At 39.2% G+C, this 25,184-nt stretch overlaps 2 protein-coding genes across 3 annotated transcripts in view; one reads left to right on the forward strand and one right to left on the reverse strand.

Moving 5' to 3' along the window:
* Positions 1 to 25,184, reverse strand: part of psmd1 (proteasome 26S subunit, non-ATPase 1) — an 84,076-nt gene that overhangs the window by 28,934 nt on the left and 29,958 nt on the right. The window contains exon 16 of the mRNA XM_060941159.1: positions 23,755 to 23,819. Within this exon, the coding sequence (XP_060797142.1) occupies positions 23,755 to 23,819 (65 nt within the window). The remainder of the gene's footprint in view (positions 1 to 23,754; positions 23,820 to 25,184) is intronic.
* On the forward strand, positions 540 to 13,073 carry htr2b (5-hydroxytryptamine (serotonin) receptor 2B, G protein-coupled). 2 transcript variants are annotated; one of them, XM_060941160.1, is made up of 4 exons: positions 540 to 907; positions 3,280 to 3,568; positions 10,802 to 11,002; positions 12,112 to 13,073. In XM_060941160.1, exons 2-4 carry the CDS (start codon positions 3,319 to 3,321, stop codon positions 13,026 to 13,028), a joined length of 1,368 nt encoding a protein of 455 aa, XP_060797143.1. In that variant the 5' UTR covers positions 540 to 907; positions 3,280 to 3,318; the 3' UTR covers positions 13,029 to 13,073. The 2 variants fall into 2 exon arrangements, with proteins under 2 accessions (XP_060797143.1, XP_060797144.1); XM_060941161.1 differs by lacking the exon at positions 10,802 to 11,002.

The following is a 25,184-nucleotide window of genomic DNA, read 5'->3' on the forward strand; positions in this document are numbered from 1 at the left end:
TGGCAGGAAGGGCAACAGATGTGAAGACAGGAACTCACTGTTCAGTGTTTTGCACGTGTGTCAAGTGCAGTGTTTAAACCCATATGAAAAATTGCATTTGTTATAATTAGAGAAACTCACATTCTGCATCAAGTTGATATTGAATCAAAAACACCAGGTTCACAGGGCAAAATAAAAGGTGCACAAGCCGAAATAAACTTATTTGGCCCCCCCAAAAAAAAAAAAAAACCTCACCTTTTTTTTTTTAAATTACACACACTTTATACAAGCTCAACCCCTCCCCCCCCCCAAAAAAACCCAACAATGTTCCCAAATATGCTTGTAAATTTCCAATATACATTTAAATACATGAAGGAAAAAAAAAACCGAGCAAATATCTATTACAGGTGATAATGCAGCAGTTTTGTCAAGGGCAATTAATAAATAACGATACTTTAATCCCCTGCATTTTTTTTCTTCCCAAGCAGAGTGAGCTCAATAGTATAAACAGTAGATCCGCCATGTTCAAGGAAATTACCTCCCAGAACCGCTGGCACAAATCCAGCACAGACACACTCGCATGTTTTCTGAGAGAGTCAGAAGGACAAAGCGAGTGGATGAGTACCAAACAAGAGAGTGAAAAGGAGAAGTGAGGAGATTAGTGCTGCAGTAGGTGATGTGAAATGGGAAAAAAGGGACATAAATCCTTCAACATAAGGAGCAGCAGTGAAATAATTCTCTGGGGCTTGTCCTAGGAAAAAAGTTTCTCGTTTTGTGTGAGCACTTATAAAACCGTGTGAAGAGAAACTAAAGGAGCAAAGGATCACAGCTTGAGAGGTTCTAGATGAGTGAAGACAACACGGGGAAGAAAAAAAATAACGTGGGATAAGGCTGAAGAACAAGGAGCACTGATGGATTGGAGCTGAAGGTAAGAGAGGTTTAAAAAAATAAATTAAAAAATTATAAAATTAAAGAGGTTATTGGTTAAATAAAAACAATATGGAAATAATTACACACCTAAGTGAGTTTGGAGTCTGAAAGCAATTAAATAAATGAACTGTGTAACCAGAAAAATGCTGGAAAGAAGCAAATAAATAAATTATACAAAAGCACTACAGAAGTGGTGTCAATCCATTAAATCTATGCACTATGAAAAGTTATAAAAATCCTTTTCAAAAGTAAGATAAATTACTAAAAATCTTTAAAAAGCATTAAAAAAAAAATCAACCATCAGATTAACATATCTGAAAGTTAAGAAAATGATATAATACATTTTGCTATTGGAATATATACACATTACATAAAATTAAAAGCTATAAACCAGTATACACACAAATAATATCATCAACACTCACCAGCCAAGTGATAAATCATAAGTGAGGGGGGAAAAAAAGAAACATGCCATCTGTCCCAATTCATCAAATTTCATTAAAACGCAAAATGGCTGAGTTCATGAGCAAATGGTGATTAGTGCAGATCTTCACTTCCTTGCTTAATTACTTCTCAACGGTCTTGAACTAACGACAGCACAGGGAAATCGGACATGGTTCATAATAATAAATGTCGAGCCGAATCAGAGATAAAGATCTTTGAAGGAGAAGCACTGGTCTGTAGAGCAAAATTACAGTAAGAAGAATAAACTAACCAAGTAGAAGACTTTGAACTGTATGATTAAAACATGGTGCAGTGAAATAAAAATAAATTACTAGTACATAAGATGACCAAAACACTTTGATTCAAGTTGACTTTCTCGGCTTGACTATGTTTGAAGCACAGTGTAGCAATACATCAGTGTTCACTACGCTGTAATAAAGATCTCAAAATTACGCTACCATTTACAGCTGCATAATATGGCAAGGCAATAATGATCTCATGATGAATTGTCAAAATACACTTATGAGACACTATCATCTGGATTCCCCCCCACACACACAATTACAACTTATTTGAATCAGCAGAACAGACTAAAATATTAAGTTTTTTTTCTCCTTGTTGTTTCAAAAATTTATTACCTCCATCTGCATTATTTTTTCAGACATAAAAGTAACCTGATTAAAAATTGCTATGCAATAGAATAAACATTTGTACAATTTTTCACCTTTTGATTTCTTTACTTATTTTCTAAAAATTACCCACTTACTAATTATAATTAATTTGAGGACAAGTATTTATTACATTTACAGCATTTAGCAAATGCTAAATCCAAAGCAACATACCCAGAGCAGCCTGAGGAACAATTGGGAGTTAGGTGCCACTCAAGGCCACTTCAGCCATTCCAGGGAATAGAACCAGCAACCTTTTGGTCCCAAAGCTGCTTCTCTAACCATGAGACCATGATTTCCCCGTACGGTGGTGCTAATGCATATGGTGCAGATTTATTTAAAAAAAAAAAAAAAGTGTGTGTGTGTGGGGGGGGTAGGTAGGTAGGTAGGTAGGTTCTCCAGTTTCCTCCCACAGTCATGCAGTTTAGGTCACCTGGATACTCCAACTAGCCCATAGGTGTGAATGCGAGTGTAAACGGTTGTTTACCTCTTATTTAAAAATAAATAAATATTAAAAAAGCAAGGTTTTAATACAGAACAGAAAACGCAGGTCTATCAGTAAAGGTGAGAGGAACACTGGAAACTGATTTTTGTGCATAAATGACGCATGGAGCAATATGAACATTCCTGAATGACAAATGTTTGAGATATAATTTACCAATCTAGTGTAATCCAGATTTTGTCCTGAACATATTTAAATTATTTTTAACACCATAATTATATTACACAAAATGTACAAATTTGTTCATATTGCATACAATTATGAACAAGTCCACAATTATTTTCAATAAGAAATGCATTTTCCCCTTGTTTCCTCTGCTATTTTTAATGTATGTAAGCAAATAACTACGTAGCTATTACAGACTTTTTTCCTCTTAAATTTTGCGCATGTCCGTCACATTTTGTGGATTTTTTGGATATAATTTCACTTATACCCCACCTTTTGCCCGTAGTCAGCTGGGATAGGCTCCAGCTTGCCTGTAACCCTGTAGAATGGGATAAAGCAGCAAGAGATAATAGTCAAGTCAACTTTGTCAAGTATGCTATACATGCTCGACATACAGCACAGAAGAAATTTCAGTCAGTCAATCTCAATCATAATGAGATGAGATTTCACTTAAAGTTCTGGTCAATTGTTGTTCATTTGACAATTTCTCTTCACTCAAACTGAGGCATGATGCATATCTGGCAGCTGCAGTGCATCGTTCGTCGTTCATTCCTCCATCCTGACTCATTCTCTTTCTCTCACTGTCCATAGTGGGACAATGCTGGCTGAGCCACAGGAAAGAGACACAGCATGTCGCTTTGCATCCAGGCAAACGAAAGCAGCATGTCTTCTCCCAATGGACAGAAGCTGCACTGGGCTTCACTGCTCTTCCTCATAGCCATCCTGCCCACCATTGGCGGAAACATCCTGGTCATCCTGGCTGTTTCCCTGGAGCGCAAACTCCAAAACGCCACCAATTACTTCCTCATGTCTCTAGCTGTGGCCGACCTGCTGGTGGGGCTGCTGGTGATGCCAATCGCTCTCGTTACCGTGCTTTACAGTAAGTCCCCTCTCTACTCACCCACATTTCAGCTCAATTTACATACATCACAATAACTACCAAAGCTGTGTGTTTCATGATATGACAATATTGCATTAAAAATAAAATTACTATACTTTCAACTATGCTCAAAATAAATAAGGAATTAAAAAAAAAAAAAAAAGCTTGTCCTGTTATAGTAAAATAATGAATGGTGTGACGAAATGGAATTACTGTTACCACCCCAAAGTAGTTCTAACCCTACATTCACACCAAACCCTGCAGGAGTGTCAAAACATCCAGAAGTCCTTTTTTTTAAAAAAAATATAAATATGGAGCCAGCACGTTTCACTGGCAAGAAGCAGCAGGACCGTTGGCAGCACGTCTTGGGCAGTGGGGACATCAGAATAAAAATTGAGGTCTGGGCAACTTTACAGTAATGAGCTATGATGCAGATCACTGGCAAAGAATCTGTATTTAGAAATGCTTCATTCTAAAGAATAGTACAGAACGGAGTCATCTAAATTTTGATTCCATTCAAACTGTTCAAGTACAATGCAGGAGAAATTCATAACTGCATTGGTGGATTTCCCAATTTATGATGTGTCCCTGTTCGTGTACAGGGACAAATTATATTTAATAAATAAATAAATAAATAAATAAATAAATACAATCCCACCCTGCGTGTTGACATTTAACTTGGCATCATCAACACAAGTCACACCACACAAATGGATTTTAATTAGTTTATGTTGTTGGTTTGTTTTCTTTTCTAACATGCATCAATTATTCATTATTTTCTTTCTTGACCAATTTCTTATCTTCACATTTAAAAGATTTTATGAGGTTAACTTGTACCCTACTTATAGTCAGTCAACACAAAGATACCGGCCGACATGTCTGCTAGCTTTGCATCCCCTTTAAATAAAAGTTTGCAAGACGAAGCGTTCTGAACGACCTTGTAACTGCCAACTTCATTTACGTCACAGAGCGTCCACGAACTGATCAGCGTTGCTGGTAAAGCAGCCAGAGCGAATGTTGTGTTTGGTTTAAAATGTACCATAACACAACCCAAAGTGTTTAATTCCTCTTGCAATCACAGCAGTTTACCACTACAGGTAGTCGTCGACTTACGACCTATGCGACTTACGACCGATCAACTTTACTGGTCTGGTTATGACTGGCAAGTGTTTCCCAGCTGAGTGTACGGCAGTTTCCACCCCAGCTCCTGGCAGCGCCCAGCATCCAGCCAGTGTTGCCAGATACTGCTGACGGTTTCCAGCCCAAAATGTGTTCAAAACCCGCCAAAATGCACTTAAAACCGCCCAATCTGGCAACACTGCATCCAGCCTCTTCTATTATGTGTGCAGTGTTTCACTGGACAAACAACAAGTGAGCTACAGCACGTGTACGGCTTAACCAGATCTTGTGCTATAACGTGCGCAGCTTGTAATCAAAGTAACTTTCACTTTTCTGTTACACTGTTCTGTGTCCAGTGTCCAAAATGAAAAGTTAGTTTTCAATTGTTCAGCTAAAAAAAAAATTAATTAAACGATTGTGTCGCTGAAATGATGTGTTTGCAATTTATTTATAATCAAAAACTGATACAGGTGAATGAAAGCGTGATACAGTACTATACTAGTACTACTGAGTGATAAGTCCTAGTGAATGCTTGATAAGTAGACAATAATAAATAATTAGGTGTATTTTTCGGCGCTTGCTGCGCGCGCGCACTATGACTCAAAATAATATACTGGCAAGAAATAAAAGTTACTTTCACCCCTGAGTATGCAGTGTTTGACTTAAACCAAATAATGAGCCAAGGTAATGAAATAAGAAAATATTGATAAAATAAGACTTTAAAGATGATTACAATATCATTACACATCACAATATACTTGCATTCATTTAACATAGGCCGACTTAAGACCAGATCGGTTTACGACCGGTCAGTCGTAACCAAACGCAGTCGTAAGTCGACGACTACCTGTACTTACAATTTTTTACTTTCTAAAACAAAAAATGTCATGGGTTTCATCCATGTACAGCTACAATTAGTGCTGTGGAATGTCTGCAAGTTTGTCGCTGCTATAGCGTAAGAGAGACTATCAGTTGCTCTCTCATCAGCTTCTTTTCAACTCTTATTTAAAAAAAATAAATAATAAATAAATAATTAAAAAACACACCCACCCTAGCAGCAGCTTGTCGGTTAACAGACACTGTAAAATGTAAGTGGTGCTGTCCTGAAGATCTTGGAAAACTTACAACTTTACCTTTGACCATTTCAAAGCACTGACACTGGAAACTCCTTCCATAAATGTTAATAAAAATAAAAACCTCCTTTCAGAAATTGTCACCACATGAGCGACTTTTAAAAAGCTGTTTATGTACAGCACTAGGGGTCGACCGATAATCGGCCTGGCCGATATATCGGGCCGATATTCTGCATTTTTAGGGTTATCGGTATCGGCCATAATTTCCACCGATGCGCCGATAACATGCCTTTTTGCAGCCATTTCGTTCCTAACGCGACTGTCACTGCACGTCCTTTCCTGCACTCGCCTCTCTGAGTTCAAGAACACAGTCCCACCCACCACAACATCTGATTTGTTTGGCACAAGAGATGTAGCCAATCGACACGCGCAGCTAAACACTCTGAACTGTTTCAAGGCGCCCGTATCAAGGTAAGGACACGCTGCTTTTCCCGCAATAAGTCACAAACACACAAGTTGCAAAAGCACAACATCATTATATGTTTACATTCTTCATCTACTACTCGTTAAAACTGTCCATTTGCATCTGTGTAGCCAGGCAAACTTAGCTTACGGAAGAAAGCACTTGAATTAGCCTACAACCAACTAGTCTCGCTGAAACAGCATAACGTAGGCTGCGGTCATTTTTAAATCCCCGTCTGGAAACGTTGTGAATGTGTCAGTAGTTCTACTCGAACAGTAGAATGACAGCCATACAGAGAGGTGGTCAAGGCAACTTTATAAAGCGCTGTTTGAACATTTAAACAAGCCAGGTGTGACTAGTATTTATAATTCTTGCGCAAGTGATTCTCCTCGCTCGCGCTTCTGATTCGGAAAGCGATATACTCTTAAAGGAGCAGCCGCTCCTAATAAGGAGTGATAGCCTACTTTACTGTATGTTTGATTTTACTTTTTAAAAAATGCTGCAGGCAGCTCCCTACACTTGGTTTGTTATTTAAAAACTACTTGAAGTTGGTAAGTCTTACTTAGTGCTTAGTGTAAAAGAATCCAGAGTGTATTTTCATTTATTTTCCACTGAAAATGGTGAGCTGTAATATAGTAGGGAGTGATTTTATTTTTTTATTGGTGAATATTTATTTTATTATTATCTTATTTCTCATTTTATTCTAACTAATGTTTGACTTTATTGTACAAATGCTGCTGGCATCTCCCCGCACAAAATTTCATGTTCAATTTTACAATTAAACATACATTTCATGGATATGAAGGTCTTTGTCAGTGTGTGCTATGTTTAAGTTCATGTGAATTATAATGTTTACATTTATCGGTTGCACATATCGGTCATCGGCATCCCAATTCCATAATAATCGGTATCGGCCCTGAAAAAAACATATCGGTCGATCCCTATACAGCACCCATAATACAAGTCCCTGTGTAACATTAAACAAATCAGGATCCAGAAGAATAATTTTTGCAGACATCTGTTTGCAGAAATAAACAAACATGTACACCAGATATATTATGAAAATGTATTGCAATCAAGCATCGTTAAAAAAAAAAAAAAATCATTAACACTTGAAAAATAAAGTCCTGGCTTTAGGCCCAACAGAAAAAGTCAAACATTTAAAAGAATGCATTTCAAAACCTGCCATTTGGAATAAAGCTCCAAATATGAACAAGTGTCAGGATTTCAAAGCCCCTGTAACAACGTCCATTACCAACTGTGTGGAATATTGTGACACATCAGATAACTGATGTTTAGCACTGACTTAGTTTTTCTAACTTCTTCTGAAGTGGAAGAGTGGACAAGCTTTGGCAGGTCTGTCCACAGTCCTGCATAATTTCCTTTTATACTTCATATGAAACTATGATCAAAAACAAGCCTGAACTTGCTACAAGCTGACAGAAGGACAGGCAAAACTGGATTCATTAACAGAAGGGAAAAACTGAGTTTAATTCAGGAACTCAAACTTCAGTGGAAATTGATCATAGAAGATACCATTAACATATGAAGTCTTCTCATCTCATTATCTCTAGCCGCTTTATCCTGTTCTACAGGGTCGCAGGCAAGCTGGAGCCTATCCCAGCTGACTACGGGCGAAAGGCGGGGTACACCCTGGACAAGTCGCCAGGTCATCACAGGGCCGACACATAGACACAGACAACCATTCACACCTACGGTCAATTTAGAGTCACCAGTTAACCTAACCTGCATGTCTTTGGACTGTGGGGGAAGCTGGACTACCTGGAGGAAACCCACATGGACATGGGGAGAACATGCATGTCTTTGGACCGTGGGGGAAACCCACACAGACAGGGGGAGAATATGCAAATTTCACACAGAAAAGCCCCCCATTGGCCACTGCTTGACCCAGAATCTTCTTGCTGTGAGGCGACAGTGCTAACCACTATACCACCGTGCTGGCCCCATTTTATCACAGTTACTATTATTTACAGGCATAAAAACTTGGTACATTGTGGATTCCCTGGCTGTGCTATATAAAGCCCTGGGGTTGTGTGTGTATTGTTAAAACACCGGGTGAAAAAAAACTAAATAGCTTTTGTGCCATGAATAGTTAAACTGAATAATTGAACCTGAAGCACCACTGCTTTACCATTACACCTTGGGGAACGAAAACGTATTGTACAGGTACACTTATGTTTATACTTTCATAATGGGAGCTTGGAACCAAGGACGTTTAACAAACCTTCCCCCCTCCCAAGTATATGGTCAGACTCTTAATAAAGATATATCTAAACAAGTCTGACTGTATTTAAAACCGGAAACCTAAACAACCATGAAAGCATCAGCAGCTTGCCATAAATCAGAGGCATAAAGTTATTCAAGCTTTATTCGAACAAGCCAGAGTACCCAATAAAGAAGACCTGAAAGCCATTTGAAAAAAAGGGAAATAGCCATGTCTTGCTCACAGAGCTCACTCAACTGTTGAAAGGGTTTTTTGGTGGAAACGAACTCAAAAATGTACCAGAAAGCACGAATTCTTGAGGGTAATTAAATCATATTAGCAAGACAGAACAAACGATAACAAATGGCTCTGGAGTGCAATGACTGCTCATTTACTGTATCACATGCTACGGGACACAGAGGACAGTCTACAGAGCCTCTCTTAGTGTTTATGTCTGCCTGGACGTTTGTGGTCATTATTCTGCAGCTCCATGTTGTAGCTGTTATTTGCTGAGGTAATGTAAAAACTCCCAGCATTAAAATATTCAGCTACATGGTTATGTTGCATGGAAATGGAGTTTAACCCCTTTGGACACAAGGAAAAATGCTATGGAACTTCATGTATACAATTGTACACATTATGTCGAAGGGGTTACAGATCCCCCCCCCCCCCCCCCCCAAAAAAAAATCCACCCACCACCAAATACCCTTAAGGGGTTTGCACCCCCCCGCATACAGCAACCTGGAGTGTATTGGAACACACCACTTATTTCTCAAGTAGTAGTGTAGTGGTAATACTAGTAACTACTAATAGAAATAGCAGTATTGTACAATTTTACATTTGAGTGTGCTAAAAAATAAAATGTGGCATTAAATAATAGACAGCATTCATGACATCCTTGACTCAACAATTTGGGTATATTCTGAAAGGATTCATTACTAATTGGGGTACAATGGGACAACCAGTTTCCTGTCCTGTTTGCTGAGGTGAAAAAGGAACAGATTGGAAAGAAACATTTTTAAAAAAGTGCAGCTTTCATGAGATATTATAACAAAGAATAACTGTGCATCTCAATACAGTTTAATTACTTTCATGGAAAAGCTTGACAATGCGTGTTACTTATTTACAGTTAAATCAACTGACTTTTTTAAAAAAGTAAGTTTTATTTACAAATTGATAATGAAATTGCTTCAAACAAAAGGTTTAAAGTCAAAAACGTGTTAAATCCGAATCCCTTTTTAAGCAAACTGCTAAATGAAAAACTGCCCGCATGCAGAGCAGAAACAGAGCTCCATGTCCTGTCTCCACATCTGTTAAACAGGTGAAAACATGACTCCGTGTCGACACCTTGAAGTATTAAATGGTTCCATGTCGGGGTAAATATGGGAGAAGAATTCAGACAGAGCTCAGCTTACTGTAAAAGGATATCACCAAAGCTAAAAACATAAGAATATACTGTGGGGGTGGGAGGAACAGAAGAATATTATGTATTCATCAAGGATAGGTAGAAATATTTATCTGGGAAATTTTAGCCTTAGACATCTGGCAGAGATTATCCTTTTATATTCCTCTCAGGAAGAGAGCTTATAGAGCAGAGAAAACTACCTGCTCATTCTTCTCAAATTTTCTCCAGTATCCAAGCCAGCAATCTTTTTTTTTGGGGCTGATCATGTGTATCAGATTAGTGGCATGTCTTATAGAAATTATGACTAATTACCCTAGGTCTACCACTGTGGGAAACAAGGAGTCTTCCAAAGAAAAAGGGAGGTGTAACTGCTTCCTTTGAACATTATGACAAAACTTTACTTCTGAACACGGACCTGTGATCTGTAGCTGCACTACTTTTGAAGCTGCCGTTATTGAAGATTAACTCCTTCAACAGCACTGTGGTGTAATACGTTTAAACACATTTTACACATACATTATTTGATTACTAGCTACAGGCTGTGTACTTGACTCATAAAAAGTTAAAACAACCAGCTTCCCACAGATTTACAATGACATTATGTTAGCAAAAAGTCAGGACTTAACCCTAACAAGCTGAATTTTAAAACGTTACACCTACCTATTAAAATACAAAAAAAAAAAAAAAAAAAAAAAAAAAAACACGCCTGTGTATTTGTACTAGAACCATTAATGAGAATCATGACTGAACAGTTTCAGTGACCGTGAGGCGTAGACATGGTTGCATAATTATACACATGGTGTTGCCTCTATTTATTAAAAATAAATAAATAATTTAAAAAAATCCACACACCTCAAATTATTTGCAGTACCCACAGTTTCTATACTGAATCTATTAGCACAGATGTGAAATTTCTCATCTGATAAGTGATCAATACTGTGCGTTTCAGATTCAGAATGGCCACTTCAGCACTCTCTGTGTTCCATCTGGCTATTCCTAGACGTTTTATTCTCCACAGCATCCATCATGCACCTTTGCGCCATCTCCCTCGACCGCTACATTGCCATCAAAAGGCCGATCCAGCACAGCCAGTACAACTCCCGAGCAAAAGCCATCGCCAAAATTGCACTCGTTTGGTTGATATCAATAGGTGAGTTCTCATATCAAGATGTTTTCATGATTGTGCAAATTGGCCATGAGTGCAGTGTTGTCAACGCAACAGCATAAGCAAAAACAGCCTTTTTAACCTTTTACTTTACTCAATTCTTACACAAAAGGAACAACTGTTTAGTTTCGTTTGCTTTAACCTGATAACAAGACTGACAGTATGGCTGTTTGCACCACTTTTAAGTAACTGACAGCTAGTCGCAATATACCAGCTGTTTATTTTGTTGCTGCGAAGAATAAAACACTTGCCAGGGCAGCTTCGACACATTTCTATACACAATAGATTTACTAAAGTCTCAGCTAGGAGGGCCAGAAAAGCAGTGACAACAGCAGTACTTCCTGATTAAAATTCACATTTTCTAAGAAAACTATATATAGCTTTCAAGCACATTACTTCGTTTTATAAGATGATCATTTTTGAAGTCATTAACTTTTTATACTAAACCAACTTGGTGTAATTTTATCAGGAAAAAAAAAAAAAAAGTCTCTTGCACATTTGTACTGATTAAAAGGAATTTATTTCAGTCAGTCAACAGTTCTTGCTGGCACACCCAGACTTTCTTACCTGAAGTCAGCTCCAGAAAACAATTAAGTGTTAATGATGGGGGATGCATTACATAACTGCTAACCTGGAACAAGACGAGAATGTCGCCGCACGAGTTCTGCTCGTTAACAAAAGGCCCAGGTGATTATTTTGATGGTGTTGTCTGGAACACTGTGGCATTTGGCATGACAACAGAGGTGTTTTTTAGATCGATGAAGGGCAGATCTTGTGCACTGTCACTTCAATAATGACCATGCGCACAGTGTGCTTGCTTAGGCTGAAGGCTTACAATACATACACACTCCTTTGACAAAGCAGTATTCCTGAGAAAAACCAGACTGTTAGCCAACTCTATGGAAGCCAACATCAGTGGAATGGTATGCTATTTAAGGGATCTACAGTCAATACAATAGCGACTTTAAAAAAATAAAAAATAAGATGGACGATTCATTTATTTTCAGTGAGCATTCTGCTGTACTGTGCAGAACCAAGCCAGTCTTGGTGCCACAATTATCTGAAGGATTTTAACAAACTTTTTCCTCCAACAGGTATAGCCATACCCATACCCATCCAAGGACTGAGCAGCTCAAATAATGGAATCAATGTAACTTTCAACAGCAACTGCACCTGCCAGTTGACCCTAGAAGGCTTTCGGGAGTTTAAATTGTACGGCTCTCTGGTGGCCTTCTTCATTCCCCTCATGATCATGATGATCATATACTTGCTGACAATCCAAGTGCTGCGCAAGAAAGTGCATCTCCTTAGATTGAGGGCATGTCAGCGAGTCAACAAACCTATGGTGTATACGGTCTTCCAAAGAGAGCAGACAGTTCCATCTCCACTGGAGAAAAACAACATGACTGACTTGATTAAAAAGGACCAAATGACACAGCGAACAAACCCCAACACAGGGTTGGAGAGTCCCATACGTCGATTGTCCACCATCGGAAAGCGATCCATGCAAAATCTGAGCAATGAGCAGCGAGCCTCGAAAGTCCTGGGGATAGTCTTCATGTTGTTTGTGTTCATGTGGTGTCCCTTTTTCATCACCAACGTGACATCTGTGCTCTGTGAAAGCTGCAACACCAAACTGGTGGAGAAACTTTTGGACATTTTTGTGTGGGTTGGTTACGTTTCTTCGGGGGTCAATCCTTTAGTCTACACCCTTTTTAACAAGACTTTCCGGGGAGCCTTTACACGTTACATCACATGTAACTTCAGCACCAAGACAGCATCCAGAATGCAGCACAGAAACCTGACCAAAATTACTTTCCAGTCTTCTGTTGCGGAAAATTCCAAGTTGTTTATGAAACATGGAATGATGAATGGTATTGGTCCTGTAGGGTACCAGAGCCCTTTGCAAAGACAACCCACAAACCTTCAACCCTCCAGTGGTGTCATGCTGGATACTCTTCTCACAGAAAATGAGGACTGCAAAACTGACGAAGGAGTTAGTTGTTTATAAAACAAGCATTTTTTTTTTTTTTTTTTGGGGGGGGGGGGGGGGGGGGGTGTAGAAGAGAAACCCCACCCACACACACCAAAAAAACATTATGGCTTAAAATGCTCAACCTAGCTCCTGCACTTGACACAGAATTGACCAATATTCATATTTCACTTCTTGCAAAAAGAAAAAAAAAGGGGGGGGGGTCCTGAATAGGTCTGACATTTTCAGCACTTTTAAAAGATGGTTCAATACTGGAATAACATGGATAGAAGCATGAAATATACATTTGACACTGTGTGAATGTCATGGTGTTTTAGGGACATACAAAGGTTTTTTTTTTTTTTTTCTGGTTACCTTGCTGATGTTAAAGGTCTCATTTTTGCTACTTTGAATGAATTATACTGGAATAACAGAAGTATGACTGATATTTCTCACCATGCACAAGATGTTTAAGCAGTGGAATCATAATAGGGTCATTGTATGCTCTTTTTGAGAGCTTCCTGAACTCACTCATGGCAGTAATTTTGTTCTCATTAGATCCTCTGATCAAACCGTAAGCTTTGAAAATGCTATTCTGTTCAGGAATAACATGGTGAGATCCAAGGCTGGCGAGACCTAAATATCTTTTAACCATAAAAAACACTTACCATTCTTCGCTGCTATCCACTAAACAAACTAACCTAGCTTGCTGCCTCAATTAGAATTATCAATAATGCAAATGAAATGATTAGCTAAATGCTGCTGATGAAGTGGTTAGCCTTCACTGTAGCTTTGAAAGATAAAAATCCAGAGAATCTGAGCTGCTTGGGTGACTTGACTGCATACAGCTAAAGGTATGAGTACAGGCAACGGTCGAAGGTGAAACGTAGAATATCAACTTTATTGTCTAGAAGAACAACCCAAAAAGTGAATTCAATCTTCTTAGTGTCTAATTTGCACCCTAAAATTGAATAAACACAGTTAAAATATACCGTTTTGGCCAATTTCCGAAGGTTTGTTCACATCTCACTTATGCTCACTTTCACCGCTAGGGGACCGTCGTCGTGACATCATTTAAGGCAAACAGACTGGGAGCAGCTCTGTGTTTACTTGCGAACCGAGCACACGACTCTGTTGTGAGAGGTTGTGTAAAATGTCTGAAAGTGATAGCAATTTTGAAGTAGGAAGTCTCCAAATTGAAGAGAGGTGAAACCATATACATGTATGAACCTATGGCTGTTGCGAAGCAATCTGTGAATGTGGCTCACTGGTTTGACCGTGCGGCCTCAGAATCAGACAGCGACTTGGCCAACTCTGATCGCGGTGACCCCGGACCTCAACAAGGCTCGCGCCCAAACGATTTATTCTAGTAATTATGATAAATTCTTACTTTCGTTGTAATACTAAATAAGAGCCCTTTTGAAGAATAATTAAAACTGCCCTCCCTAGTGGATATAGGTAACGATTACTTGACAGTGCGCCGGTAGGCCACATTAGCCTGCCATCCACGGCATTATACTATTTATAGCCTACTCTGAGCGAGGAAATATCCCTTTGTCTCATTTCCACAATGATTGTACAGGATCCCTCAGGATCCTTGACTTGTCAATTGCAAGCAAAAGTTAAAATGTTTACCTCCAATCTTCTTTTTGCTTGAGCGTTGCTGGTCCGTTTCTTCTTTGACTGCTTGATTTTGTTTCACACGCACAATCCACTCTCTCCGTCTTGTCTCCTCTTTCAGAAAAAGCCAACCCTCTCGCTCCACCTCTCCTTTTCCAGCAAAAGCCAATCCACTCTCTCTGCCTCTTCTCCTCTCTCGGAAAAAGTAAAAACTTCTTCCTGAACCGGTTCCGTTGTTACAGTTCACTGCACAATAAGGCATTTTTTTTTTTTGGAAATTCCCGAACGCATGTCTGCAATCAAGCCGAACAGCAATGAAAAATACACGGAAGTGGACTCAACTCAAGCGGCTTATTTGCCTTAAATGACGTCACGCGCCAAGTGGTCACGAAAATAGCCGAACAAAAATTCACCACGATCTGCGCCAACTTATTTTAATTATTACTTATTAACAATACTTCTTGGGACCAGAAAAAAATTACAGTGTTTAACAAAGTTTCAAATGTGCATAAAATTAAAACCGTTGCCTATGACCTTTAAAGGGGTAGTTTCAATAATGGAACTACATTGGAAACAAAATATTTTTTTCAATTTAACATGACATAAATCTCTTTATATTCCCATTCTAACAATTTTCACCAGCCCTTTGTCCTCAATGTTTATTGTCCCTCATTTTCCCCCCCACCATGTGAGCTGATTGGTCAAGAGTTAAAAAAGAAAAAAAAAAAGTGCTTGACATCATTTGGCAAGTTTTTTTTTTTTTAAACTGAACTTTGGAAGCTCCATTGTGACCCAAAATAAACGACTCACCCATAGAATGTAAAATCATTGTAGGGGTAATTTAAAAAAAAAAAAAAAAGGAGCATGCCAAGTGTGAAAGCAGCTTCACAAACACCTTAAAATGAGGACTGCAGTATGTGATGACTAAATGATGCAACAAAAAGCAGAAAAATTATTGCTCTGTTGTGGATTTTACATAGGTTCAGAAAACTTGGAATTGAAAAACCAAGAAAATAAATAAAAAAACAAACAAATCTGGAATGGCCAATTGACAAACTATGTACTGAGGTTACGAGTTCAAAACCCAGGATACTCGGAGTTAATTTTGGGGTATTAAGAAATTTGACAACACATTTTGGATAATAAATTATGATGGACACGCTACAAAAGCCAAATCAATATCTTTAATTTATGATGATTCCTATGACTCAATGATTCATAAAATAAAAGGGAACAAGTGTGTTGAGCTCTATTTTTGCCTTCTTATAAAACTCACTTTGAAATGTTCTAAAAACATGCAAACACTAAATGAGCAGGGAAGCATTTCTTGCCAAATAAAAATGCTTCATTAAATACCCTGCATCCATGAAATTAATTCAACAATGTGAGAACTTGTCAGATTTTGCAAAACAGGAGGAGCTGGGTTCATCAATTTGCTGTTTATTTTCCTGGGGTACCATAACAGTGAATAATGGCACTTGTTAGATGTATGGCAGGTCATTGTGCAGGAATTCTGCAAATGTCTTGTACAAGAAGACTTAGTAAGAGTTGCATTTTTCATAATTTTACGAGGAAACACACTGAAAGGTGAGAATTACAGTGCTACAGTCCTTTGAAAAGTACGGTTTTATACACACACACACACACACACACACGGCCGCTGACAGCTTTGGCTGGGCCCGGGACAAAATGCTCTGAATGGGCCCCCCCTAACAACCCCCCCGGGGCCAACCCACACACACACATCCTTTAACCGAACGCCATTAAATGTATTCCGTTACGCCCCAAGCCTGCATGCGACAGCCCCCGCAATGCCTTCCTAAGCTCGTGTATAGTCTACTATAATCACGCGATTGGGGTGCTCTTGAAGGAGCAGCGATGGACGGGGGATTTCGGGCAGGGCTGGGGGCGAACATAGTATACTGTGCATGCGTACTGTCCAGTGTGAAAAGCAGAGAAGAACACACCGCTCGAGAAACAGCGGGATATGATTGTGGGCTAATGTGAATATTCTTAGAATCAGATATATGAAACACAATGTTATTAAGCCGTTGTGGTTATGAAATGATTCAATGCCCTGTGCATTTGATATGGTGTTCAGTGTGACTTGCTCTCCCCTCGTTTGTAACATGAATTGCATGCCGCGCGTGCCTTGGTTGGGGTTACTTTACGGGGCTGGAAAAAGTTGGCTGTCTTTTACCTGGCTCAGCTGCCCCACTGCCTTTGCTAGTACCTGCTGCATCATCCGAATCTTTTTTAAAATATTTATGCAGTGAGCCCCTGAGTCTCTTGGTTTCTTCCACTCTTTTTCTCTTTTCTTTTCTGTGCTCCTGTAGGGTGACCACCGACATGAGTCTGTAAGTTAGGACACTTGTGTCCAAAAGTGAGGACAAAGGCCCTAAAGTTAGGACACCGTCGCGTTACGGGGTGTGTGTGTGTGTGTGTGTAAGATAAACTTATAAAAAAACGTATGAAGTCAATATACATTTATTAACTTGGAACACCTATCAAAAAGAGAAATGTGGAAAATGATGGTCAAGACCATGTCAACAAGAAACAAAACATCACTGTAAAGTCACTAAAGAGTTGCGTCCATCTATAGACACTGAAAAAACAGTCTTTGTCATGCCATAGGCCAACATATTTATTTCACTTGAAAATGACCATCAAAAAGAAAAGAAAAATCGAAAAATGAGTCAAGAAACATGTAGGCCTACTGTCATTTAACCTACTATACTGGCCTTGGCTTATCCACAGGAACTAAACTAAAAACAAAAAACATTTGTGTTCATTTATGCTCATCCAAAAAAAATATCAAAAAGAAAAACATGAAAAATGACAGTCAACCATGTCATTTACATTTGGCCTATAACCTTACCTGTCAACTTTTGCAGAGCAGTCTAAACTCCTGTACGAGTGATGTTTAATGGTGTGGAACAAATTTAGTCAGCTCAGCAGCAGTGGTTTTGTCATCGATTGGGGTTGGTAGAGCTGGGGCAAAAAATGATGCTAAAGATGACTGTCCAGCACTGCTGGCATTCTCTCTGTGGCGGTCTGTGTCCGCGTGTCTGTCTATCGCACCTTTACCTCTGCTCCCCACATCAAATGTCAATGCGACAGAGCTTGCAGAAGGCGAAGTGTTCTCCTTTTTGGCTCTTGCCGACAAAACGATGCTCTAAGCACCAAGCATTTTTAAAGGATGTCTTTCGTTTCGGCATGAGTATTGTTCAACAGCATGCGTGCCAACATTCATAGGTTTTTCCGTACAGACATTCGCACTGCGCGCGCAGCTCGGAGGAGCAAAAATCAGTCAGTCAATCGCGTGAGCGCAGCTTCTCAGTGACAGCAGCTTCCAGACAATCAGAGGCTGCAGAGGCTCCATCAGCTGCGTGCGCAGCGCGAATGTTTGTATACGAGAAATCCCTGTAGGCTATCTTTGCCTGTATGTCATCGCAGAATAGCAAGTGTAAATAATGGGCGGGGATTTGTGACGATTGATGCAACGGTGGCGGCTGAGAGTCCGAAATGAGGACAAAATGTAAAAAGTGGACGCGCAACAGACGTCCGGACAGACGGCTCTAAAACCGGACTGTCCGGACGAAATCCGGATGAATGGTCACCCTATGCTCCTGACTTGTGCATGTTGGCAAATGGCACGCACGCTGATTGTCGAAGCGCTATGATCGAACGATGTCATTTTTTTCCCCTTAATCAAAGAGTCAGACCAAACCATTTTTGCATTAGGGGTGGTAGGGGGTTCTTGACGCCTTTTTCAAAGACAATAAAGGCAAAAGATCTAGAAATCATTTATTGAATGCAAATATAGCACATTTCTCCCCCAAATCAACACATTTTGAAATGAAATAAAATAATTGCAACTTCATGAGAGCCCAGTTCTGGGCCCTCCCCATTCCTGGGCCCGGGACAACATACCCATTTGTCCCCCCCTGTCGGCGGGCCTGCACACACACACCAATAAACATAACTACACTTAGCTTACCAATTATCAAGTAATGTGTCAAGCTGAACCAATCACTTTCCTTGGCATGCAGTGTCAGATTGGATAGCTTCCACACCTGATGGACTGCAGAACAGTTTGGTAGAAGCAAGCCCAAGACCACTACTTTCAAGGAGACTACAGACTGGTTCTCTGACATGATCCCAGGCTCTAACTTCATCAAAATGTACCAAACTGTCGAGGCAAAAAAAAAAAAAAAAAAAATCAAATTCAAGAAAAGGAAAAACAAAACAAAACCCCACACACGAACAAGTGTGAAAATTACCTTTAACATAAGCTAGCACATGGAGAGGATGTTTTTGTTTTTCTAAGTGCCTGGTCACACAGAGGACAGAGTCCTTACAGACTCCCTTCATTACAAAATCTAGCCATTATTAATCCACTTTCTCTAGCCATGACACATCAAGTCAAGTCACTTTCCCTAAACATATGAGATAAAAGCATATGACAGAGCTGAATTGTTGTTGCACTGGAGGCTCTCTAAACACAGCAAGGATTTACACTGTCTTTAGATCACAGCCAAATCATCATGAGAATATCATATGGCCTTTTTAGGGTTTAAAACAGTTTGCCCAGTTCTTCTCCCTGGCTCAGAACAAATATCTGAAGTGGAACGTCACCAAGAAGGATAAGAGAATGAGTAGAAGTCATACTGTACTTTGTGTCAATGTAAAAAGTCTAATTCAATCAAATGTATGCTGCTTTAGCAGGGAGGCTGGCAGAGAGATCAGAGAAATAAACTAAGAGTCCAACAATTTCAATGATGGCAGCAATGCCTTTTATAGACAAGCTGAAAAAAACTAGAAAGCAGGCTGAATTAAAAAAAAAAAGCCACCAGTTAAACAATGTGACAGAGCATGATATTCAAAAAGAAATCTGATTCTAACAAAACCTAAGCAAAAATACTTAAATGCAAATGCAATGACAACCAGGACATAATTCTCACCAAGTGTATTTTGTTGCCAAAAATGTACTCTATTGATGCAATTGTGCAATATCTAGGAGTAACTACTATAACAATCTTTCCAAAAATTCCTTCTTGCATTCTATTGGATTCTTCTTCAAAAACAGGGTCTTCAATTAAAACGTCATGCTCTAGTTACATAAAATTCCTTGTTTACAAAGATCTGAATAAATGATTAACAGGACTGAAATGGTGATAGCTACACTGTAAATGTTTAAACATTAGTGATTAGTTTATAGCTATAAATAAGACACATCTGTCCCTTTATTTTTAAACATTGGTTTTTGTAGTTGGCTTTTTAATTTGTTGTACATTTCACTAATCAGAACAGAGAGGGTAAAAAAAAAAAAAAAAACCTACAGCGTTTCCTGTTCAGAGAGGATTTAAAAACAAAAAAACAAACAACAACAACAACAACAAAAAACCCTTAACTATCCCAGGAACTTGTGAGGAAGCATTGTTACTTTTCGTTAACGGTGGGGAATAATCTGTGGTCTTTATACTCCGGTGGAGGAGATCAGAGGTCACAGTTTCTTTTGGATGTATTACAAAAGGGATGAAACTCAACTACCAGTAAAATCCATTAGGAGTCGTCTCTGGAAAAATATTCCAGAGGAATGTGAGCAATCTGGTTGTTGTGTACACACGACCATTAATCAGATTTGGCTGGAGGACGCAACAGGGTTTGTCCGTAAAGAAGTCAGAGAGAATGAAATGTATATAAATGAAGAATTTGATTTTTTTTTTTAAGCTTCAAATGACACTACCGATGCTAAGAGTAATTGAAAACAATGCTACTAAATAAATAGCCAGGAAGAAAGTTTTAATCAGGACTATTAAGGAAAAATGTTTATTTTTGCCATAAGCACATGGCGAAGTATGACTGCAGGGCGGTAAAATAAGCTGTGAAAAACATGAATCCATACAACCGGCACGTTCGTGCTTCTACTAGACGTGTGCCGATTTCCCATTACAATATACCGCAAAATGCAACACGCATCATACAGGCTCTTGTGAGATGAAGTCTGTCATGTTCAGAAAGCAGCATGAGAATCTCTTTTTAATACTGTGCGCTTTCATGAAAGTTTAAAATAGGCCTGTCACAATAAATTTTGTTGGACGATATATTGTCTCAGAAATTATTGCGATAAATGATAGTCTTTTCAAGACAATTTTATGCCACTAGTAAAATAACGATCATGCAAATACACCCTTTTAAAGAACAGTAAACTTTTTAATAAAAGTCAACTTATTCAATTCAACAGTGGAACGTCAAAAATATAAATAAATAGCCTAAAGAAATAAAACAAACAAACAAACAAACAAAACAACTCAACAAAAACAAAATACAATCTATGGCCCTTAAAAATTGCACTTAAGTAAATATTAACTTGGCACAGGGTAATAAAAGACATTTTCTTCACAGGCAACATTCTGCCAATCCAGTTTCTCAAAGATTAGTACCCAGATAAAGTGCAAAATAACGTATTGCCAGCTGTCAGTTGGATAAAAGTAGCAATTCGAACGAGATAACATGTAGGCAAGGGTGTAGGTTTGTTATTAACATTGGTGGGGGCAAAAACCCAATGCCAACCCACAGTGGCGCCAACTTCAGGTCAACATTAGAGGGTCACAATATTTTGCTCCATTGTGTCCCACCAAAAGAGCATCCATCATCTCTCCAAAGTCCAGACATTTAAAATTTGAAGTTCAGAACTGTAGTAATTCATGAATAATAATATGCAATTCAATTCATTAATTGCAAATCTTGCATGTGATGATTAACTAATTCTACCAATTCGCAAATGTGTTTTACAAGCGAATAACACATTGACTGTCAGGAGGGTGCATGTTCTTTTCCCCTCATAAATGGAAGTAAAACACATACGGAGCTTTAAACACTGCGTTCCATTAGGTTGTCAGGAGGAGTAGGCTATCTTCTGTGTGATCTTTAACTAGTTTTAGAATGCTAGTTTAAGCTGATATGTGACTGATCTAACGGTAAAACAGGACGAGGACTCTAGAACTTTGACACGTTGAAAGGTTACAATTTTACTTGGCAACAGAATGCATCTGAATTCTGATTGGTTGTTATATTATTGCCCTTTTGTTGTCTTCTTGAGCGGAGAGGGGAGGGAGAGGCTGTTATGCTTATTATGTGAAAATGTTTATTTGATTAAAAGGTGTCTGGGCCACGAACAATGTCCACATCACCATCAGGTTGTTGTTTACGTGTCATGTTACCCGAACTCAGTCAGGGCTCTCTGCAGGTCTTAACTGAAGCACTTCAAATTAAGGGTTAGCGGGCTGCTAAAGCTTGCAGGCACTTCACAAGCAAGATTAGGTGCAATATTAACCAACATTAGCACAATCTGATATGATTTAATAAGGTCTTTGTGACGTTAATGAACACCAGTTGTTAGTATCAAGTCAGACTGTTAATTACATGCCACACAAACTTAGAAAAACAAAGTCATATTCGTATGTTGTCATTTTTACACACTGAATACGAACTGTTGCTAACTGATTAATTTTACGAACTAATCTAACGTTACATTCCTCAACGACAGTTTACTAGCTTGCTAGCTAGCAGCCGGTCACGCAACCGCAAAGCTAATTGACATGGTAGCCAAACTTGATTGCCATTTTCGCGACCACGCCCCCAAAGCAAATATTCATGAGCGAATTTTGCATGGTTTTGCCCAGTGGAAACCTACAGTAACCATTTGTGTACCGTGCATGGAGCGTGATTCCCCCCCCTTCAATCAGAAATATTGGTAGGGACACGTCTATACCCAATTCTACACCTATGGTCTGTACAACAGAGCAACATGTCTTTTCCCCATTCAGTGGATCCCCTGGCTGGATAACTGTTGCATGCTGGGAGGCCCCGCCTTGGACAGAGAGCGGTGTGAGACAACAGAAAACAGCGCAGTGTTTTATTCAGTCAATGGGTTAAGCTAATACTCTGGCGACTTCCCTATGTAGATGTACAGCGCGTAAATGCCAAAAACGCATTTTTTTTTTATTTATTTAAAAAAAAAAAAAAAAAGACTTTACGATTCATTTACCGTACGATAGGTCGGTATATCGAATATCGCAACAGGCCTAGTTAAAAAACAAATCCACTCCAGAGCATACACATTAATGCTGACCATATTACTAACAGAAGGGGTTTAGTTCCAGTTATACCATATCAATTTGCCAACAATTACACTTAAAACATGACATGCTGTACTACTTATCCACTTAGTTACTTTTATTGTCCAGGAAATAAAATTAGTTCCTGTTCTCACTTACATTCCAGCAGCTACAGACAGCCGTTCCCTCAATAGTCTCTCCTTTTCTGTCCTGAAGATGTTGGAAAACTTAGTTTTACCTCCAACTGTTAGAAAGTGCTGACACTGGAGACTCCTTCCATAAATGAAGGAACTAAGCATCTCCTTACATAAAACTTGCCTATAGTTATTTTTTAAAAATCTGTTTATGTGGACTGTACACCATACAAGTCCCTCTGAATGAGATGTTACTATGGAAACTATAATGTATTAGAAAGAACACATTAATATCCATCCATCCATTATCCGTAACTGCTTATCCTGTGCAGGGTCACAGGCAATGGGCACAAGCTGACTATGGGCAAGAGGTGGGGTACACCCTAGACAAGTTGCCAGATCATCACAGGGGAGACACATTACAACCATTTCACACTCACACCTACAGTCAATTTAGAGCCATCAATTAGCCTAACCTGCATGTCTTTGGACAGTGGGGGAAACCGGAGTACCTGGAGGAAACCCATGCAGACATGGAGAGAACAACTCCACACAGAAAGGCCTCCGTCAGCCACGGGGCTCAAACCCAGAACCTTCTTGCTGTGAGGTGACAGTGCGAACCACTACACCACCGTGCCACCCATACATTAAATACAATCCTGTGATTTGCAGCTGGAGAACTGTTAGAGCTGCAGTTTAGAAAAGTAATCAGTGCCTTCTGATCAACTGCAATCCAGAATTCAACAGTGTTGTGGTGTAAAGGTGCATAAAAATCCCATTTTAAACTGGGTGAATGACGAACGGATTTTTTTTCCCCCAATCTCAGCATTTCAGCCAACAGTAAACAGGAAGCAGAGATTGAGAAAGAAATGCCACTTCAGATCCTACCTGAACATGATGAACCCGATGGACTCGACGGCAGCTCTACGTACGTCATCGTTCACATCGCTGACCTGTTCAAAGAAGGGGAGGGGGTTTTGCTCAGCATGAAAAATAATGATATCAGCTATATCAAGACATGGATGGCATTCAGACAGGATTCATTTTCTGGTAATGTCAGAGGATGTCTGTAGTAATTCTGATCAACCTCACATGGGATAAGTGATCTCTATAAATGAATGGCCATGTCTTCAGGATGTAAGCATTCTCATTCTACTAAAAAGTCTGTGTACTACATACATCTCATTTTAATAAACACTGCATTGATCTTTATTATAAGCATTTGTGTAGGGGCGGGGCATGCAGGTCATGTGACCTGTGCTAGGAACTCCATAAACCATCCACAATCCCAGAAGTGTTGTTTCTCCAACACATCCTTTTAAAACATTCCTCCCTATGGGGAAAGCCATAGCCTAATGGTTAGAGAAACAGCTTTGGGAATAAAAGGTTGCCGATTTGATTTCCTGGACCAGCAGGAATGGCTAAAGTGCCTTTGAGCAAGACACCTATCCCCCAACTACTCCCTAGGCTGCTCTGGATATGTTTTACGTCGCTCTGGGTAAGAGTGTCTGCTAAATGCTATTAAAGTAATGTAATGTAAACACAGTCTGTATTTTAGTGCTCTGCATTTTAAATTTGGTTTCAAAGAGAGAGGACAGAAAAGAATAAGGGCTTCCTAAAGTGCCTGTAAGAAAAAGCGTAAAACCTATTTTCCTCTAGGACAGAACATGAGCTTTACCAACATGTATATTACCTGAAGTTATTAGTGGGCTTGCCAAAGGCAAGCACACTATTGTTCTAGGGTTGGGCGGTATCCAAATTTTGATACCTTTAAACCGTCTCTGTGTTTTCCCGGGGTATACGGTATTACCGAGAAAAAAATAATATTTTGTTTCGGCCTACTGTGTAACGTGCGCCTATGCCTCAAATGTACTATTTAAAAGCAGCATAGCGAATTGTGTGCATTGTGGTATGGATTAAGCAGCAAAGCGAATTTTGTGCATTGATGAATGGATTAAGAGATATTTCAAAGCATCACGCAACTCTTCCTTCATCTTGAAAATAGCATTCAACTGTCGTTTACACATGTCTGCGTTGAAACGCATTTGCAGCACTATTTCACCTACTCCATCAAAAAAAGTACACGATGAGCAGGATCATACCCTTTCAAGCATGGGAAATAAAAAAAAGAAAAAGAATCAACCAACACCCAAGTCCGTTTAGACTGCGCGATAAACCATATTCTTCAGCGCAAATGAGGCGAACCTAATTCAAATGCGTGATAGCTGCACAAGGCAAAATCATATGGGCCCACGTCATGCCATGGCAGGGAAATTAATAATCAAATGGCCTTACCTTGCTTAAAACGTTGTCTTGAT

The sequence above is a fragment of the Neoarius graeffei genome, chromosome 15, assembly GCF_027579695.1.
Source record: "Neoarius graeffei isolate fNeoGra1 chromosome 15, fNeoGra1.pri, whole genome shotgun sequence".
Classification (NCBI taxonomy): Eukaryota; Metazoa; Chordata; class Actinopteri; order Siluriformes; family Ariidae; genus Neoarius; species Neoarius graeffei.

What these genes read in the sequence shown, in the direction of transcription:
- htr2b (XM_060941160.1), top strand. Translation starts at nt 3,319, where the DNA reads ATGTCGCTTTGCATCCAGGCAAACGAAAGCAGCATGTCTTCTCCCAAT. An exon ending in TCTCGTTACCGTGCTTTACA is followed by an intron (nt 3,569 to 10,801) that starts GTAAGTCCCCTC and finishes TGTGCGTTTCAG; the next exon opens with ATTCAGAATGGCCACTTCAG. An exon ending in CGTTTGGTTGATATCAATAG is followed by an intron (nt 11,003 to 12,111) that starts GTGAGTTCTCAT and finishes TTCCTCCAACAG; the next exon opens with GTATAGCCATACCCATACCC.